The sequence below is a fragment of the Gastrolobium bilobum genome, unplaced genomic scaffold, assembly GCF_033153095.1.
Source record: "Gastrolobium bilobum isolate Gb01-03AN ecotype WA unplaced genomic scaffold, APGP_CSIRO_Gbil_v1 utg12832, whole genome shotgun sequence".
In the NCBI taxonomy this organism is placed as follows: domain Eukaryota; kingdom Viridiplantae; phylum Streptophyta; class Magnoliopsida; order Fabales; family Fabaceae; genus Gastrolobium; species Gastrolobium bilobum.
In genome coordinates, this window is record NW_026895792.1 from 136,981 (window position 1) to 157,971 (window position 20,991).

The 20,991-nt window shown below is 31.7% G+C and overlaps 2 protein-coding genes and 1 long non-coding RNA gene across 4 annotated transcripts; 1 reads left to right on the forward strand and 2 right to left on the reverse strand.

The window, feature by feature from the left end:
* Positions 1-1,469: 1,469 nt before the first annotated feature.
* LOC133296044 (cold-regulated protein 27-like) lies at positions 1,470-3,718 on the reverse strand. Its single transcript, XM_061494998.1, has 4 exons — positions 3,560-3,718; positions 2,038-2,214; positions 1,651-1,927; positions 1,470-1,534 (listed from the first exon to the last, which is right to left on the reverse strand). The coding sequence occupies exons 1-4, from the start codon at positions 3,716-3,718 to the stop codon at positions 1,470-1,472; spliced, it is 678 nt and encodes a 225-aa protein (XP_061350982.1).
* Positions 3,719-11,200: 7,482 nt separating this feature from the next.
* LOC133296045 (uncharacterized) lies at positions 11,201-11,834 on the reverse strand. Its single transcript, XM_061494999.1, has 2 exons — positions 11,456-11,834; positions 11,201-11,304 (listed from the first exon to the last, which is right to left on the reverse strand). The coding sequence occupies exons 1-2, from the start codon at positions 11,832-11,834 to the stop codon at positions 11,201-11,203; spliced, it is 483 nt and encodes a 160-aa protein (XP_061350983.1).
* A 2,202-nt stretch (positions 11,835-14,036) lies between these two features.
* LOC133296051 (uncharacterized) lies at positions 14,037-19,066 on the forward strand. Of its 2 annotated transcripts, XR_009749435.1 has the most exons (8): positions 14,037-14,365; positions 14,731-14,809; positions 15,492-15,591; positions 16,371-16,632; positions 17,976-18,045; positions 18,147-18,213; positions 18,724-18,801; positions 18,941-19,066. It is a non-coding gene; the product is annotated as an uncharacterized LOC133296051 (long non-coding RNA). The 2 variants fall into 2 exon arrangements; XR_009749436.1 differs by lacking the exon at positions 15,492-15,591.
* The last annotated feature ends 1,925 nt before the right edge of the window (positions 19,067-20,991 follow it).

Here is a 20,991-nt window from a genome sequence, read left to right on the forward strand (position 1 = left end):
CCCCCACTTCTTCTTGTCCCTTTCTTTTTTACTTTTATTTATTTATATATACATATATTGTTATTTTATTTTATCTTATTTTATATTTTTATTTTATTTGTTTATTTTTATTTATTTAGTTTTGGCTTTTTTACTTTTTTACTTTTTTATTTTTTTATTTTTTTTATTTTTAACTTTTTTTCAACCGTTTTGTATCTTTCATGTGGGTTCATCTACCACCGACCCCAATTAATTTGGGATAAAGGTGTTGTTGATGTTGATGTTGATACTTGATTGAATACAGGCACTAAAAGAAAATTATGTGAAACAAGTTGTTTACAAAACATTTCGTGACATGGTTGGCAAGGATTTAATTAGAACAGGAGAAAAAGGGGAAGGGCTCAGTTATCATATTACTTCTGTAAAACCATTGCATATATAAGGAACAAAAGCTTTGCAAAAGAGTCAATAAGTTTCATCCACATTAAACACCCAATTCTCAAAGGATAAAAAGAAACTCAAACGTATATGTATGAAGGCCGAGCATCAGAATCTAGACCCATAAATGAGAATATGAGTCCCCCACTCATTTGATGTCTCAAATAGTATATTTTACACATACCGGCTTCAATCAGCACTTAAAAATTGTTATTATTCCAAAATTTATCATGTTAAAATTTAACTCTCATAATCTGTTTGGGCGAGCCTTGGAGTAGTAGTAAGATTGTTCCTTAGTGATCAGAAGGTAACGGGTTCGAGTTCAGAAATTAACCTCTTTGCAAAAATGTAAGGATAAAGTTATGTATAATCCACTCTCACCCATACTCTCACAAAGTCGGGGAGAGTTTGTGCACTAGGCTTCACCTTAATCTGTTTCAACACTCTAAAATAGCATTACACCATCATCTAAGAATAAATATACAAATTATAAATTAAATAAAAAAAAGCTTAAATACAAACTAGTGGATGCAATTACATTTAAAAAATAAAGAGCCTGCAGAACTGATTTCAGTGACAAGAACAAGACTAGGATGCACAAATAGATCACAAAGTTATACCTATCAAGTATCAACACAAGAAAGATAAGGAAGGTAGGTTTACTTTTAATTCATAGTTATTTCTATCTGGAAAACATATTTCTTTCTTTAACCATACAAGGATATGTAATGCTAAAATAATAGTTGCTTGGACATTCACTGTTGTCAGAGTTGTAAATAGAAAATACCCAACATCAACAACAAAAACAACAAGAAGACACTTTTGTTCAACTCACAAAATCTGTGTAGCACTGTCACATGGTATAATAGCAACTGAATGGTTAAAAGGTTAGCAAAAACAAAAATTATTTGAAAAATATTAAATTCATAATATAACTGGTAATCTTTAAGCAAAGGTCCACAACCATCAGTGCAAATGAGACAAGCATCGCCAAAGATCATTTAGACCTCCTAAAAACTAAGTATACCCATGTTCTGAGAACTTAAACTAAATCACTGAACACAAAGAATTTGATCTTGTAAGATTGTAAGTACTAGTGAGACTATATGTATGTAATCTGCATCGTATGATAAATGCATATACAACAAGGTGCAAGAAAAGACAGGTGAGAGAAAGTCTCGTTATCTAGCCAAAAGAATAACGACATGATAACGAAAATGCAGTTCAAGCTACCTGTAGTACTGAAAACCGATTCTAGCTGAAATGAGCAGCAAATACGTTGCTTCTCCAAACTTCTTGATGAACTGTTGGAGAATGTTCCACTCCCTCTTGCCTGAATCTCCTCATCACAAAGCAAGTCCTGGTCATAGGTATTAGACTCTCTCAAACTACAGCCTCTTTCTACAGATGTAATTCCTGCAAGAACATGAGAATCAGCCGTGCTCTCTAAGATAGGTGCAATTCTTTCAAGGCTGATCTTCTTACGGCAGCCATCTTGTATAGCCAGAGACTGAAAGCAGCAAAAGATAATAAGACTTGACTGTGCAGGGAAAACCGGAAAAGTACAAAAATTAACACATATACACACAATGGAGATGCTATTTGAAGTTTATCTCTGACCTGCTTAGGCATATTAAGAGAATTTTTCAGAGTTCTACATTTATATGCTTCATCCGTGTTATTTTGTAAGCTCCAACCACGTAAACGCATAGAACGATGCAATTCATTCACAAATGAGGCCTCTAAAGAACTAAGATATAGATTGTGCTGCTGATCTGTCCATCTTGTCGACTGGTCCTGGAAGAACATTTTGAGCTTAGTATATCCTTGCCAACTAAATAAAGAGAAAAGTTTTCATCTTCACAAGAAATCACAGTCAAAGTACCAACATGGAAAGCAATGTAATATAGTCAATTTCAAACTCTTATATTTATTAGAAAGCAACTAAAATATATAAATGGTCTTTCGAAAAATAGGTCATGTCAAGCAATAGGAGATTTTAAGTTATTACAGGAACTAATTTAGTCAATCTATAAAATCAATAAATTTAATTATAATGCCAAAAACCAAGATTAGATGATTCCAAACTATGAGCCAATCAAAAGTATTTCGATGATTCTTCCTCTAACAGAAATCTCTCGTGATGTTTAGGTTTCCCATTGAACTAATTAAAGCTTCTTCAAGAATCAATATATATTTTTCAGCATCCTTTCCAAAAACAAAATTTCCTTATTATGTTACTTTTAACACTCCTTCTATGAGTTCAACCACAAAAATTGAAGCACATAAGAACATATAACATTTCTGATTGTGAACATGAACAAGCATCATATCAACTTCCGCCAACACAAAACAAGCTTTTTAACATGCACCCAAGTTGAAGTTCCAAGGAGAAAAGCATGTCAGAAAGAACATTTTCATTTAAGCAGTAGATACAATTGTACCTAAAGCACATCTATTGGTGCTGCTACAGAAATAATTTACCAAAAGATATTTCGCAGCAACTTCTAAGTAAATTGTCTTTTCTTTGGGTAATGTAAGTGTATTGTCTTAATTAGATACTTGAATTATCATACACAATCTGCACCAAACAGATAGCTTGCTAAGATGTATAAATCAAAGGCATATTTAGGAATTCAAACATAAGAGACTGACAAACAAAGTTGATTACAAAGCATCAGCATCCATGGTCAAACCAGTTAAAAATCTATAACATTATTATTGATTTCAGTTACTTGAAATCTCTCTCTCTTTTTCCTGGTTTTAGATATAAAATATGCTGAACTCATCATTTATTGCTGAATTTAGCAAACAGGAGTCGGAAACTTGCTTGTTACATGATTTAAAAAAAAAAAAAATAGCCACGCCATGGAAGTTTGAACCCCATGCAAAGTACAATTGCGCCATTAAATGCCATAAAAGCAAAAAAGCAAATGAGCTCAAAAGACCTAGAATCCAAACGGTTATTTATAGACACGGTCACATCCAGACAAGCACAAACACTCCGGGATCAACCTCTGAACTCGCAATTTCTCACCACAAAATCGAAGCCAAAAAGAGAAATAAAAGCGAAATTGGAAAATCCATTATCAGCTGCGTAAAAGGAATTTGAAAAAGAAAACGGTATAATCAGTTAAGTTACCGGAAACGAAACGGCCGCGTAATGATGCGATAAATCTTTGGACGTGTTGTCGAGGGTGATGGCAGAGGAGTCGGAGCTAGTAGGAGTCAACTCGGGCAATGACTCTGGATCGGAAGAGAGCGACGGCGACTGTATGCCACGCCGGAGATCTTCTTCCATGGAGCGTGAGATTAATCGGAATCTTAGAGAAGAAGAAGAAGAAGAAACCCTCTGGGTTCGGTTCAAGGGAGGTTGGGGTTCGGGACAAAAAATGCTCCACATGGCGTTGCTTTTACACGTGTCAATGCCGCTGTTGGGTTGCCACGTCATCAGGGAGATAATATCTTGGGGTAACTTGAGCCAGATATTTTTGAAGGGTCGCTGAAGACGGAGAGAGAGAGAGAGAGAGTGGAGATAATCCGCAGTTATTGGCGCGTGTAACTCATGCCCTATTTTCTCGGACTCGCACATCACAAGACATGGCTACGCCATCGCTTGCTCGTCTTGAACTCGTGATTCACATGGTCAATTTCCACTTTTTTTTGTTTTTTTGTTTTAGGTTCTATTAACTTTTAATCTCGTTTTAAATAAAGTCTTAGTAAAAATATTAATCTAATTTTGGACAGACTTTAGTCAAGTTTAAGCTTAAACTAAAGAACAGAAGGTTAAGAAATTAATCTTAACACTTACAATTATCTGATGATGCTCTGGGGATCATATAAGTGAGGACTAAGAAGCTGTGTTATTAATTAGAAAATAAGCGAAAGTTGTAATTATTGTTAATGACTTTATATTATATATAAATATAGCATGCGTGCGCGTATATATATAATGAATGATGTTAAATAATAGGTTATATGCAAATTAATATAAAAAACTTATGTTAGTAAATTTAAATTAATTAATAATATAATTAAATATTTGTATAATGAAAAATTATAAAAGTGACTATTAATACTTATCAATAAAAAAACATTTGAATTAAAACATAAATAATTAAGGTTATTATCAGCCAAAAATTAATCAAATAGTCAAACTTTTTTTTAATAATCAAATAGCCACTTGATTAAACCACTTTTTTGGTGTTGTAAATTAAATAAAATTGATTATTTTTAGTATTGAAAATACTTACTCGAGCTATTAACAAAGCCCAACACTGATAAATGGCTGATCCTTTAAGCAAGCAATATTCAATAAGAATGCTTCGTTATAAAATTGTAACATTTGGCATTCGAAGATGTTATTAACTCAGCAAGTATATAAATTGTATAAGTAATATAGTAGTAAGTTGAGTATTGTTCTCACGAGAATTAATATTTGAATCACTAGATTATTATTTCTTTTAAAAATTGGATGAATTCAAATTATCGGATGAGATGTTTGAATAAGAACAGAAGAAGGATTAAAATAAAAAACAATAGCAATTTAATTCAAAGCAAGAACGCAAAAGTAAGAGTGACTACAATCAAGAAGGAGCAGTTTGATTACCTCCCAATTTTCACTTGTTTAACCTGAGTTGATTTGAACCTTATTCAACACACTCACTTGTTAAAACTTATTCAAGATATCTGTAATTCAAAATAATTTATGTGATTTGAACCTTAGACGTGGATCATTATTCACTTCTACTGCAAGACAAAGCATCACGTCACAAAATATTTTACCTCCTCATGAACAATTACATTACAATACCTTCAACATGATTCTCCCCACGATTGGCACTAGATGTGACAATTCAATACACAACCTGCTAACATGATACGAGATTTTCGTGTTCAAGTAAACATTCACATTCATGTTAGCAAAAATGTGTCAATTCGCAAATAAGACATTCCCTCGTTTATTACGTTTTTTTTTTATATACAAAAGGGTTATTCGTATCATGCCATATTATTATTATGTTGTGTCAATTTATATAACAAGAGGCTCATGTCAGTTTCAACAACACAAATAAGTTCTTATGAAAGGTTTTAGCATGAACCGTTCGTTATTCATGTTATGTTAGTGTATTCGTGTTTGTCTCGATAAGACAACTCATTGACTTTCTATCCAAAAAAAAGAGGCTTTTTGACCTATGTAGGTTTAAATTGAAAACGTTTAACCTGAATAAACCTATGGCTATGACAATACAATTGCCCATGCTAGCATGGCAACGTGGCATGGCAGGCAACGTATCAAGAAACGTTACTTTCACAAACGAGTTGCAAAACGCCACTGTTCCTGCCATGTTTCATTTAAGAACAGCACGTCAGGCATTGCACCGTTTTTAGGGATCAGATGTATGCAACACGCTTCTGAAGCAGACGTTTGTGTAAAACGTCAGGTCACCTACGACTACTAGAAAAATCCTGTATAGCGAGGGAATTGCTATGAAAATTCCGTCGCTAATTTCATCATCGCTACTACTTTCCCTCGCAAATTCCCTCGCTAACGATTTTGCGAGGGAATTTGCGAGGGAAAGTAGTAGCGAGGATGAAATTAGCGACGGAATTTGCATAGCTATTCCCTCGCTATACAAGATTTTTCTAGTAGTATACCGTTTTTGGTTTCGTTAAACACGGCACTGAACCAACCGATTATCTGGATGTGACTGCATGAAAAACGGTACTGGTTAGGACATTTTTAAAGACGGTATGATCAGAGACGTTTTTATAATACAATTAAATGGGTTTGTAATCATTAATATGCATTTCACGTTATATTCATCTCGCTTATAAGTTAGATGTAAAAAAACGTTTACGTATGAAGGTTTTGTAATTAATATGTTTTTATTAAAACATGTCTACGTTACTTTATATGATGTTTATTAATAGTATTTAATAATTCCCAAATAAGTAATTAAAACCAATAATTTTAAACATAAAGATTATGGTCGCCCACCAACATGTGGAAGGTATGTTACATGTATATAATATCATCCAAATGGCATAAATTATAATTGATTTGTCCTTGTGAACTCTGACTCAATTTCAAAAGCGGGGTGGGCTAGCTCGTTGTGAACTCATTCAACCGACTATACTCAAGCAACATATTATTAATCTACCAATAACTGCTTGAATCTCAGTTTTTGTAGCAGCAGCATCATCGTCCGCCATCCACCAATCCATCTCAGCTGCAGCAACCTAGCCAATCGAGACAAAATGATATAAAATATATTTTTGTAAAAGCGCAATAAATTACGAACATAACAACTCACCATATGACCAGCTCGGGCAGTCTTCACAGTCAAATATCATCTAGTGTGACTGATAAGACCATGATCAATATGCAATATGTTAACCCATTAAAAATACTCTTAAACCCATAAAAAATTACAAAAAATTGCAAGGTTTGTAATTTAATTACTATAACCGACAAATGCTGCATGCGTGCTGCCTGGTAAAAATATTAGTTTTGTTCTAAATTATTATATTGCAAAAAGATTTCAAAGTTATATAAATATAGATGCAATATATGTACTGCATTCTTTTTTTTTTTTGGTAGACTATGTACTGCATTCTTAATGTTTAAGGCCAAACAAAGGATTTTTTTTTAATTGCATAATATAAGATCATCCAAAACTTAATAATATGACTAATAAAATTGTACAAAACTGGATACCAAAAAACACAAAAATTGTTAGTTTTTATATGCATTTGAAATTAAAGTTTTATATGCATTTAAAATTAAAGTTTTATATGCATTTAAAATTATGGTTTTATATGCATTTAAAAACGCAAAAACTGTTTCAATATGCATTTCAAATTAAATTTTTATAAAATTATATTTTTTTGTGCTGTTATTGGACCCTGCATCCTGACTCTTTTAAATGGTTTGAAATTGCTTTTAGAGAGGACATGTGCTTTATCGTGGAGGGACTCATTAATAGGAGATGTAACTTAAATTTAAATAAACTGAATATTTTTAAAAGGCTGAGGTTTTTATGGAACATGAAAGCGTATGCTTCAGGAACGTGTTGTTCTGAAATGAAACATGGCAGGAACAGTGACATTTTGCAACTCTTATGCGATAGTAACGTTTCTTGATACGTTGCCTGCAATGCCGCGTTGCCATGCATTAGCATGGGCAATTGTATTGTCATAGGTTTATTCAGGTCAAACATTTCATTTTAAACCTACATAGGTCAAAAAGCCAAAAAAAGACAACCCATTGACATGAATTTTCACCCCTAAATGTGAGCATAACATTCATCTGCACAAACTATTCGGGGACACTGCACCATTCTAACAGTGGCGGAGCCACATATAGGTTGTGGGGCGGATTCGGACTAAATTCTAACAAATTTTAGTTATTATATATAATTATATAATTAATTATAATTTGATCCGGATTAAAATTGTTGGCCCGGGATAATATTAAAATATATTTGATGAATGATTTGAGTAGGTTGTATCAAGTTATGTGTTCAATTTCAGCTTGCATCCAAAAAAAATTAAAAATATTTAATAAGATTAAAAAATCTATAATGAGATTATCACTCTTTGACTCTCTTAATTTATATTTCTTCTTCCCGCTGATGCATCTCTCTTGCCCTATTCTAACTTCTAAGGTCAAGCTCTCTCTCTCACCAGGTATCATGGCTTTTTTTTTCTTCCTATTTTCAGCTTTTTTTCTCTGCCAATTGAGCTAAGTTAATGCTCCTACCTTTAACCCAACAAGTTTTTAGGAATTTTTGTTATTTCAATTTTTTCCCCCAACAAAAATTTCAAACCTGTATCTATAGATACTTGAAGCTACTTTGTTTTGGGCATAAAGCGAAGGAGGAAGGAAGAACATAGTATATGATATTTGAAGCCTGCGTAGATGCATTTCATTTAGATCTTTAATTTATCATCACTTATATTGGTTAATTTAGCGCTGATAAAGGCACCACTTTTCTCAAAGTGGGAGCAAAAACCTCTGCTGACCATTTATTATTTCATAATTATATGGCACCGACCATATATCATCTTTATAATTTCAAGTACAAATGAACTTATTCAAGAACTGCGAGATGATGGTTTGAAAAGAATACTTGAAAGTGTTGCTAATTTCTCTAAGCTTCATGAAATAGATGTTTCAGATCTTAATGCTCAATATATTGAAGGTCGTGGCCGTGGACAACATGATCAATTAACTATTGAGCATCACTATCATTTTGATATCTTTAATTCAACCATTGGCTTTCAATTACAAGAGTTAAATAGAAGATTTACTGAGCAAACAATGGAACTTTTATCACTTAGCTCTTCATTAGATCCGAAGAATGGTTACAAAGCATTTAATGTTGATGATATTTGTAGCCTATCCTCTTGATTTTCTTCAGCAAAAGAGAATTAATTTGAATTGTCAATTGAAGCATTTCCACAAGGACATCCTAAAACATCCAGAACTTCAAAATTTATCTTCAAAGTGTCAAGGGTTAGCTAAGAAAGGAAAGTCAAATTCTTATTATTTGGTTGATAGGCTAATTCGTCTTATCTTAACGCTTCCAGTTTCAATTCTCAGCAACGAAAATTGTGAAAACAAGGTTTCAAAACAAAATGGAGGATGACTTTCTTGCAAATAATTTGGTTGTGTATGTTGAAAGAGATATTGCTGAAACTTTTACTACAGATTTGATCATTGAAGATTTCGTTAATTTAAAAGAGCGTCACTTACAATTTTATGTATGCAATTTTTTATTATATTTTAAATTACTTATTAAATATTATTATACCGATAATTATTATATTTGTGTGTTTTCATATCCTTAGGCAATGCTTGGTTCATTACTTATTATGATGTGGGGGGAAAATGCAATTCTTATGTTTGAAATTCTTATCGGAAAGGTTAGTACATTTTTATATGTTTGCTTTGATATATAATCATTGACGATTGTTCATTTGAATTTTTAATGTTATGTGAGATTATTTAGTAAATAATTTAGATTTGTATGCTAAAATTCATAGTAAATTTTTTCCTAATAAATTTATGTAATTATGATAAATATTTTGATAATTTAATATGTAAATTTTTTTAGCCCGGACTAAAAATTAGAGCCCGTCTCCGCCACTTATTCTAGATCCAGAATATCAACATAACCACTCATATATGCATCATCTGTAAGGCAGACCTTAGGTATTCTGCACTTGGATCCTCTTGCTTACGTCCCTTTTAACACTTTAAAAGTGAACAGATCACATCTCTCTCCGCCGTCGACACAAACAATGGAACTCACTGCACGACACAACGTTCCCTTCCATGATTATTACCAATATATATAATGAAAAGCATTATATACCAATCCAAACTCTCCGTCTCAAATAGCAAGAGAACACAAAATAACACTTTGACGTTTGCCAAGTTTGCAGGAATAGTGACCAATGTGTCACTGTTCACTGACTTTTTTATCCAAATGCCACACGAACAGTAAAATTTACCAGACTGTCACGCCTTGAAGTTCGCTACCGCTGATAGCGAACTTGGTCGCCAATAATTTCTTGACACGTGGCACACTTTTCACAGGAAAAACTGACTGTCACAAGTCCAAGTTCAGCCAATGATTTCATGACACGTGGCACATTGTCGCAGAAAAAATTGACTGAACGAAGTTCTACGTGACACAATCTCGTTGCCCGATCAGAATTAATGTACCAATCACAATCAAAAAAAGAAAACGAAGAAAAATAACTATTTAATTAATGTACTAATAACAATTAATGTACCAATCACCAATCACAATTAATGTATCACTCACCAATCACAATTAATGTATCAATCACCAATCACGATTAATTTTGATCACAATTAATGTACCAATCACGAATCACAATTAATGTACCAATCGTAATTAATTTTGATTGGAACATTAACTGTTTGTGATACCATTGTTACAAATTCGAACGATGCTTGTGAGAAATAAAATATGTCAAATTTGGTGTCATTGAGTAGGTCTCGAAAGTTTATATGAAATAAAATAAAAAATATCTAATTTGGATATCCGAATCAAAAGTTATGGCCCTCCGAAGCGATTGGTATATTAATTGTGATTGGTACAATCAAAAGTTATTCTCATTGGTACATCAATTGTGATTGGTGATTGGTACATTAATTGTGATTGATACATTAATTAAATAGCCATTTTTTTTTTTTTTTTAATTGTGATTGGTACATTAATTCTGATCAGGCAACGAGATTGTGCCACGTGACACATAGTTCGCTTGGACCTTCTGTGAACTTGGTGCATGTCAGACACGTGGCACACCTAGTTCGCTGCATGTGGCAGCGAACTTCTCCAATGTGTTGGCATTTATTGCAACGTAGTTCGCTATTAGGAGTATCAAACTTGTTGTCCACTAGAAACATGCCACATCAGCAAATCAAGTTCGTTGGGCACTGTAGCGAATTTGCACGCGTGGCATATTGGAAAATAATAATATTTGCGTGACATTTAGGGAAAAAAGTCAGTGAGCAGTGACATTTTGGTCACTGTTCCGAGTTTGCATATGTATGTCAAAATTAAAATTAAATTATTAGCAAATAAAAAAATATGAAATATAAATTTTTTTTAAAAGAAAAAAAAAAAAACTAGACAGAGACACCGAAGATTGTCTATGAAAAATTCGAGCATGCACAAAATTAATTCCAACACTGGTTTTATTTTTATACGTGCTTCAAGTGCATGCACAACGTATTCAACTATTAATGAAGTTGGTCGGAGGGAGGTGGAAGAGACTGCCGCACCGCACAAGCAACCACCTTCGCCCACTGTTTCAACCGAGCCTTCTTCGCAGCCGCATCATCATCTTCATAACAAGAAGATTTATTCAAAATTTAAATAAATTTATAACGTAAAAAGTAGTAAGACACAAATAAACATAACGGAATTAATAACCAAAATAAAACTGTTTTATGAATAAATCAAATTGTAAAGGGTTTTTTAATAATTAGAATTACCTGGATCGAATATTGAGGTAGGGCTTGCAATGTTGTTATCGGAGACCATGGATGATGAAGAAGAGGATCTAGATAAGCTGTGATCGTTGTACTGTTTATTAACGGCATGGAACAACTCCAAAGCCGGAATCGTATTCGATAATTTCGGGTCAGTTTCGGGTGAATCGAACCCGAATCCGAGTTCGATGCAAGCCTTCAGTTCATCTACGTCCTCCTCCGAGAGGCTCTTGCCCAGCCGGTGGCAGCTGCTGCTGTTCCTGAAGTAATTCTCCTTTCGCCTCTGCCACGCCTCTTCCCGGAGTATGTCCGGCGACCATGACTGCTGCTTGTATAGCAGCCGCGACGAAGGCCGCAGCAGTGCATTAGGGCGTCTCGACATGGTTTAGTGGCGCCGCCGCCTTAGAGGGCGGGAGAATTTCTTTGAATTTCGAGGATTTGGTTTTTGCAAAGAATGAGATGGTTATGTATTTATAATATAGTAGAGCTAGTGGATCTGAATGACCTGGCAAAGTGGCAATGATTGTGGTCTTCTATTTTTTTTAATTGTATTCCTTTTTTTTTTGTCGAATTTCAATTGTTAATTGCCATTTTTTGGAGAAAAAAAAAATTAAAATAAGGAAATTATTTTTGCCAAAGAATCTGTTCTGTAAAGGAAAGTATCTTGGGGTTTATTTTTTTAATCATTATACTCTATTTAGAGCTCAGATATTTTGATAAGCGAATCAACTGAATTATTGTTGGGTTGTATAATTCTCATTTAACATGAGAATTGTAATTTTCCTACACACCCTTCGATTTTCGTGCTGACATGGGTTCTACATATAATTCTTTTTAACACATGAATCCCACATACTTTTTTATCTCTACAACATGAGATTTCAATTCTCTTCAACGTAAGAATTATAAAACCCATTATTATTACCTGTATATTCTGGAAGGTTGTCTATTTGGATGATAGAATTACAGTTGTCAATTGCAGTAGACGAACTATCATGATTGGATATAAGATTTTTTATTACTACATTCGTATAAATTGATTTAACTCATATTATATGTGAATATATCATCGATAGGTTTTTTTATATTTTTAAAATAAAAGCACATTAATGTGGATAATATTTGATGGTAAGTATAATTAATATTGTTTTGAGATTTTTATTGTTATGATTCTTTTATAATTTATTCCTTATGAATGTGAGATTTTTTTTTTCTTACATTTAAGCTGTTGATATATTAGTTCTTTGCACTTTTGCAAATTTCATTAAAAAGCTTTTTAATTTTTCTATTTTGAAAAATACGTATAATTAAAATTTTAAACTACTTCATCGTAATTCTTTTTTATTTTGTGATAGGCACACCGTTTTTTTTCAACGGTATAAATATAGGATAAAGAATTTTTCCTGAGATAAATTATCTCCGGTGAGTCTAAAATGAAATCCTTATGAAATGGAAATCAAGGTATTTTTTAATTATAATTTATTACAGAGTTATATTAGTTTTTATCAATATAATTTTTTAATTTTATACCCCTAAATGACATCGTTTTGAGCTCACCGAAAATAACTTTATTTCAGTGGCTGAAAAAATATTTTCCCCATAAATATATTGTTAAATGTTTTTGAAAAAATAGTATATGTCTGCAATACTTTGTAATCAAATGCAGCAAGATTTTATTGCCTAACCATTGGAAGCAATTAACCGAAATTAGAAATTAACTAAAAAAATACTATATTATAAAATGTCAATTGATTTACCTAAATATTTTAGTCCATAAAAATTGAGTTAACGTTAATCTAGTTCTTAAAATAAGTGACATTGATACACCTAAAAATGGCTAAAATTGGCTTAAAAATATATGTGTGTGCGTGCATGTGTCATTTTAGGCATTTTAGACTTATTTCATAGTTTAGGACATTTTAGTTATTGTTTGCTATTTTATTTTATTATTTCTTTTGATTGTGTGTTATTTTTTTTTACTGCGCATGATTTTTTTTGATTTTGTTTATTTTTATTTTTATTTTATTTTGCCTATTTAAAACATGAAGAACTTGTTATTTGATTGTTTTTTGTTAATACAATTCTGAAAAGAGAAATAATATTTTCTCGCAATCCTTGTTTTTAGTAGTCAATAGTTTACTATTTATGCATTAGACATTAATGTAGTTATATAAAAAAATTGATGCCAATTTAATCTCTTAATAAAAATAAAATGAAAATAATTTAAATCCCAATCATAAAACGTTGATATTAAATTAATTTCTTAATAAGAAGGAATAATATTATTTTACTAACTAAATTTCATAGTTCGTATTAACATAAGTTTAATATTTCATTTTATAATTAAGAAATAAAATTAGCCATTTATTTTTTAAAAATTGAAATAATATCAGCCGAATGTTTTGATCGCCATTGCAATGTGACGTTAGAATACAAGAAAATCGGGATACAGTGGCGGTATCTTAGTGGCTCTTAAAAAAACCAACTCCGTTTAGCGAATAATAGCACCCTCAGCTATTTAACTTTTTTTTTTTTCCCTCTTAGGACGCTAAGTATCCCATTGGCATGTCTAATTTGATTTGATTTGATTTTTTATTTTGGCAACATACACATTTTCTATTTTTCGCAGTCTCCCATTCATTTTTTTTCTTTTTTTTTTTTCGCTAAACTCAGATTTATGAGGACTGAACCTCTATTGTAAGGTAGTCGACAGCGGAGTCCGGTAGGGTTTCGGCGAAGGAAGAAGAAGGGGAAGGGATCTCGTTGAGGTCGATTACAAGACCTCAACGATTGCTGTTATGGTCGCCGCCGGTGGAATCGTTGAGTTCCTGGAATCCTTCAAATGATTTGCTTCAGCTATTTCAGCCTTTTGGAGTCATAACAAAGCTTGTGATGTTGCGTGCCAAAAATCAGGTTTTCTTCATGCCTTCAAATGGAACTTTCTGTTTTCCTTAGATTCTTAGAATTTAAGGCTGAATGATTTTATTGTTTTCTTTTATTTGTACAATCTGTTGTCTTTATAGGCTCTTCTCCAAATGCAAGATATTCCTTCTGCAGTTAATGCTTTACAATTTTATGCAAATGTTCAGCCAAGCATGAAGTATAAAACTTTAAATAGATTGTTCATTTCTTTTTTAAATCTTTATATTATTGCCTTGAACAATATTTGATAACTTAATCCTGGACATGATAGATAGAGATTTGGAAAGCATGATTCGTTCCCATTGATTTTAAGAAATCACTCTACTTTTTGTAATTATCTTTTTGTTTCATTCTAGGGGGAGAAATGTTTATGTCCAGTTTTCCTCACATCAAGAATTAACTACAATGGATCAAAGTCAAGGACGAGAAGACGAGGTTGGCATTTTTTTTACTTGGAAAATATGTTCCTCAACTTGTAGATTTTGGAAAAACAGAGAATTGATCAGCCCTTTTTTTTTTTATATGATGTTTCCCGCTATAACAGTTATATTATTATCTTAGTTCTTAGACTTTCAATTGTAATGGGTTTAGTGTAAATTGTTATGTTCTGTATTTTCTGTCTCTTTATCATGAACTTCTCTATTTATTCTCCTTTCTCTCTATCTCTTCTTCTTCTCTACTTTATCTTCTTTATTAACCGTTCATTTGCAAGCCATCCCAACAACCACTGACCCACACTATATAGCTCCAAAACTTGTATTGACATTGTTTAATAAACTCTTTGTGTTTAATACAACACAAAGAATAAAAATAAAAAATCTGGACATGGCAAAAAACTTAAAACCCTAACCCTTCAAACATTTTCAGAAAATCATAATCTGTTTCTCTCTTTCTTGGCCTCTCCGATCTGCAACGAACGTGAATGCTTGTTTTTGTTTTAAGGGAACACTTGTGTTGTTGTGCCCAACCAGTCCTGCAATTTTCTTTTGCAGAGAGGAGGTTTCATTTCCTAGAAAATCATAATTTTTTTTATTTTTTATTTGCTCGAAGGAAATTCATTTCGAATTGATCAACGATGGGTTTTGATTTATGAAATTGGTGTTGTTTCTGATCACAGGGGAAGGTCATATTCGTAAGATTTTTGCTAGAGATTGACGTGTTAGGTTGAGTTGAAAAGATGAAAAACACAGAGAGAATTGCCAATTTGGCTTTAGCAGGTTAATTTTTATTGTTTCGTTCTTGTTGGTCAATTTTATTGATCCTCTGTCTTCCTTCTTTTGAATATATATATATATATATATATATATATATATACATATATATATATTTCCAATTTGAAGTCCTAATGTGAAACTAATTTGTAACGTGCTCGGTGGCTGAAATTACCCTTTATGTATTCTAGTACAATGCAGTTGTTATATTCTTATGTGTTACTGATTTTTTTTTTAGGTTATTAGTATTTTAGGTTTTTTTTTTTTGGTGAGGGATTAGTATTTTAGGTTTATTAATGTACCTATCAATTAATAATCCTCCGGCCACCTTAGTATATCAAAAAAAAGTGCTAAGTTCAGGTTGAAAGAAGTGCTTATAGGAGGGTTTATATGAACCAATATATATATATATATATATATATATATATATATATATATATATATATATATATATATATTACTTGTTAGATCCCAAGGATCATATTTATAAATATCAAGCTGCTTGATGAGCTCAATAGTCAAAGGCCTCTGTTGAATTTTTCTCTTGAGATAGAACCTAAACAAGCTCCTCATCAATTACATGAAACCTAAATCGTGGTAACATAACTTCATCAAGTTTCTCAACATCATTTCTCTCTTCCATAAAAATTTGAAGCCTCAAAATATACTGGTTTGTTTTATATTCTTGCTAATATACATTTTAAGTCAGAATTCTTTCTTAAAACCGGTAAATATATCTGGCGTTGATTTCATTATGTGTATTCTCTCGGTTGATCCTCTTACAGAAGCTGATTCATTGGACTAACTTTTTCTCACCAAGATGAGGCCAAAATCTGCACAAAGACACATTAAAGAATAACCTCATAGGGAATAACATGCTTTGAAGAGAAGGACATGGATGAAGGGATGTTTAAGGTGAAGAGAGTTGATGAAGCTGTGAGTATTTTGCTTCCGCAAACGCCAGAAAAGATGAGGCAGCTTCTGCAGCTAACGTTTGTTAAGCCTATCAAAGTCATGCCATCATGTTTCATCAATGATTACATTGATGTAAGTGGTTTCTCTTATTAAAACTTGATTTTCTTATGTCTGTGAAAATTGCTAGTTTTTTATTTTTTTGTTATTTTTTTTAACTGCCTCTGAAATTGGTTCTGTTTTAGGATAATAGAGTGTTAATAGGGGGATCGGTATAATTTTTGTGCTTTCTTTTATATTATGTTTAAGATTACTGAATAGTAAATAGTTTGAACTTTGTCTTATTGTGTCAATTGGTCTGAATCTGATTCAGACTGGTTTGGTTTTTCAATTTTATATTATTTCTCATTTCTTTTCTGGCTTCACATAATTCGCGTGGATTGTATTCTTTCCTGATTATATGATGCATGTTATCTAAATGTCTTAGGTATCAATGTGTCATCTTAGATTTCACCACCACGGTGCTGAAGATAGTAAAACTATTAAGTAATAAACAGAGGAAGAACAATAATAGGACTGAGGATATTCATATAGGACTACTGCATATATGGATCTAAAGGCTTTAGGGCCATATAGTTATTTTCAGACTAAATCTTGTCATCAATTTCACATTGATAATTAAAAGTTCAATCAACTAGTTATTTGGGCTATTCTTTGTGCACTAGATGGTTGGTTAGTTGTATTATCAATTATAGGAAAATTTTTAGTATATTACACCTAGGTCTCAAATATTGCTTTTTTATTTTTTATTTAACATTAAAATGGGAATGCAGAGTGGTGGCATGAATGACATGGGACGAACCCTCACCTGCCCCTTAAAGGGAGTGTTAGGTTTATTATTTACAACTCACCACCATACATTCCACATGGTAGATGAGAACACAACTAATGATGAGAGATTGAGTGAAACAGACATCCGGTGAGGAGTTAATTATAGGAGTATGCTCTCAAGGAAGTTTGCTAACCAAGGTTCCAGACTTCCAGCAACTAAAACTAGTACACTTGCAAGCCTCACATCATATAGCTGATTGAGAGCTGAAACAATGGGTGTTTGATCATGAGAGGGGAATTTTCAGAAGAAGCATTAAATGAAGTGCTTGAACACTGGGTAGCTAGAAACTTAACTTTGGCATTTACTCACTAGTTGGGATCTATGTTTTGGGTGATAAATTGTGAGCTGTTAGAAGAGAGAGAATGATGTGAATTGCTGATTGGACATTGATATTTGATCTACTCGAGGGAGAGTAGAAGTTAAGTTTGGGGTGTTTTGTTGGGCTTAAAATATGGTGCTTTCGTTGTGTTAATTCATGCTGAAAATACTTGTTGCCATGAAGAGTTGTAAGCTTTTAATTATAAAAAATATTCTGTTTTAAAGTGCAAAAAGACGTACAAGTGATGCAATTTATATTATTTGACAGGTTTGAAGGAGTGAGCAAAAGTTAGTGGCCAACTCATCAAAGGTGGGACCCGGTGGAATTGATAACCCAGGTTTTTCTTAATGCGGACTTTACATTATGAGTTAATTTCACCATATTTTACAATCTTGCATTTTGTAACTTCTTAAAAGGCATAGCTTTTCAATGATGCAGCATACACAATACTTTGGGAAGAACACGACCAGGTATTTCCACTGGAATTAGCTCACAGACTGAAAAGGTGATTTTAAGTAATTTTAGCTACCTAATTCTATATAACTCTTTAACGTTGTAGACCTGTGTGTATTGTTCCGTTGCAATTAAAAATTTTGCTGGTGTGAAATGACATGTTAGAAATATAAATAGAATTCTTTTTGTTATCTATGTTAGTAATAAATCACATGTCCATTTTTTTGTAATATTTTTTCCCATGATATTGCTTTTTTATAATTGTCTTGCGAAACATGAGAATTTGAATTGGACGGGTGTTTCTATTTTGTTCTCTGAAAAAGGGTGCACCTTTAGTTGTTATAAACATCAAAAACCCCATCACTTTTTTATTGTTTCTCTCTTCTTTTTTTCTCACCCCCTTAATAAATTAAATAAATCTGAACCACTGTTATTTTGGCCTTGGCTGTTATTTACTTTTTCAATTCTCAAGTGATTTGATTTTGATTCATGACACTGATTAAAGTGTTTCACTCTTCAATTTATGATCACCCACTGTCTATTGACTCTATAATTTGTTCAGGTTATTCTTGAAGGTCTATGGCAGGAAGGATTTATGGCACTTGCTGCAATTGAAACCACAACTATTGGGTCAATTGAGGTTTGTCCATAGTTCCTTAAGGTTATTGTTGATCTAATTACTTTTGATTGGCCATTCTTTATTTTCTTATTTTTGAATAAATTATTCTTTATTTTTTTGTATTTGTGCTAAAATTATTATTTTTTTAATTTTAATACAGGTAACGGAGCAACATTTCCGTGCTCAACCTTCTTCGTATTCTGCTACTCATCAGCCATAATAGATTACTTATGTTTAAACATTTTAGTTGTATTTACATTGTGATTACTTTTATGATTAGTTTGTAAAAGAGTTATGTACTTTGTTTTTGTCATATATTTGGATCTATTAATTTTTAATTTTTTAAATTGATTTTATAATTGTATATAGTTTTTTTTTATATATTTAATGTTAAAATGACAATTTTGCTTATAAACAATGAAGAAATCAAAAATTTGAGTCTAAGTTATGTAATTTAAACGAATTATACAATTCAGTGGTTGTTTAAAATATATATGTTTACAAATTTTTTTTTATAATTTTTGAAATCACACCAAAAATTTAATTAAATATAAAAAAATGAATTACTGGATTTAGCGGCGGTTCCAAACCGCCGCTATAAATAAAGTGATTTATTTTTTCTAATAATTAATGGCGGTTTACATACATTTAACGTCGATTTTAATTTCGGCGTCGGTTATTCCGACAGTTGCTTCAAACCGTCGCTAAATTATTTAACGTCGCCATTTTTAAGGTCGGTTTTTAATTGGCCACAATATTTTTAGTGGCGGTTTGAACCGCCGCTAAATCTAAAAAACACCGCCGTTAAATCCCGATTTTGGTGTAGTGCTGAAAACAGTAGTCACGAGAATTTTGACGGTTCTGTTAATCTCGTTAATGTATACTTATTTATTGCAATAAGTATTCATAAAGCGTTTTGATATCATCCACATGAATTTTTTTTTTTTTGGAGGTTACAAGAAATTGAACACAACATCCTATACTATACACACTCCACACCACTAGACTAACCCTAGTGGTATCATCCACATGAATTTATTCAAACAACTTTTAAGACAAAGATTTCAAATAAAATAAAATAGGGAAACTTGAATTTTGAACTTATTTTTTAACTCAAAAGTTTCGAAAGAAAAGTTAAAAATAGTCTATGCAATGTTATTTTTAATTATTTTTATAATTTTTAATTAATTATCTTTAACAAAATTTTAAAATCTAATTTATGTAAAAGCCTTATTTAAAGTGCTTAATTTGATTTATATTTCACACCGCATTTTTTACCGAAACTTATCAAACAAACTTTACTCATATAAATACTTATTTAAGCTGAATAAATTTAAAGAAATATGATATTTCAAAATAGTTACTGCGTTGCCATTTGTATTGGAGATTAATATTTTTATTTGGGGAGATTATAGTTATTATTTCTTTTTCTTATTACCTCTTACTACTAAATCTTAATCGTTAATTTCCGTCTATCTAACGGTTGTAATTTATTGAATCATACTTATTTATTAATTATTAATTTTCAATAAATTATAACAGTTAGATTCGCGAAAATCAAAAATTAAAATTTGGTAATGAGAGTAGTGAGAAAAAGAGGTTATAACTGTAACCTCTTCTTTTTTATGTTATTGGAGATAAATTTTAACTTTTTACATACACATAAAAGTGTGTGGGACCCATGTAAGCTTATATAAGAAGAAGAGAGAGAAAGATAAAGTATGAGTCCTACACACTTTTATGTTTCTGTAGTAGATAAACTTATTTCCTACAATATGAGAAATACTAATTTGTTTGTATTATACTATAAATTTTTAAGATATTTTAGATGTTCCTAATTTATAAATTTATTTAAAAAAAATGTGGTACTATTGCAAATGAGACATCATACTGATTAGATAAATAGTAATATGGTTCGCTTTTTCTGCAGTTACTGCATATAAGTTATCTACAGTAAACCCAATATAACATCATTTTGGGTGGAAATTATGGTATTTTTATAATTTTAATTTATTTCAGGGTTATTATAGTCTTTATAATTATATTTTTTAATCTTTCAATCCCAAAACGACGTCGCTTTGAAAGTAAATGCAGATAACTTATCTGCATTAACTGTAGAAATATTTTTCTGATAATAATATTATATTAAGTTTACAATAACTAAAATTGGCTTATAAAATATTAATGTCTTTATTCTAATTTTGTGCTGGT

What these genes read in the sequence shown, in the direction of transcription:
- LOC133296045 (XM_061494999.1), bottom strand. Translation starts at nt 11,834, where the DNA reads ATGTCGAGACGCCCTAATGCACTGCTGCGGCCTTCGTCGCGGCTGCTA. An exon ending in TACCTCAATATTCGATCCAG is followed by an intron (nt 11,305 to 11,455) that starts GTAATTCTAATT and finishes CTTGTTATGAAG; the next exon opens with ATGATGATGCGGCTGCGAAG.
- LOC133296044 (XM_061494998.1), bottom strand. Translation starts at nt 3,718, where the DNA reads ATGGAAGAAGATCTCCGGCGTGGCATACAGTCGCCGTCGCTCTCTTCC. An exon ending in CTCTTAATATGCCTAAGCAG is followed by an intron (nt 1,928 to 2,037) that starts GTCAGAGATAAA and finishes TGCTGCTTTCAG; the next exon opens with TCTCTGGCTATACAAGATGG. An exon ending in ATCGGTTTTCAGTACTACAG is followed by an intron (nt 1,535 to 1,650) that starts GTAGCTTGAACT and finishes CATACGATGCAG; the next exon opens with ATTACATACATATAGTCTCA.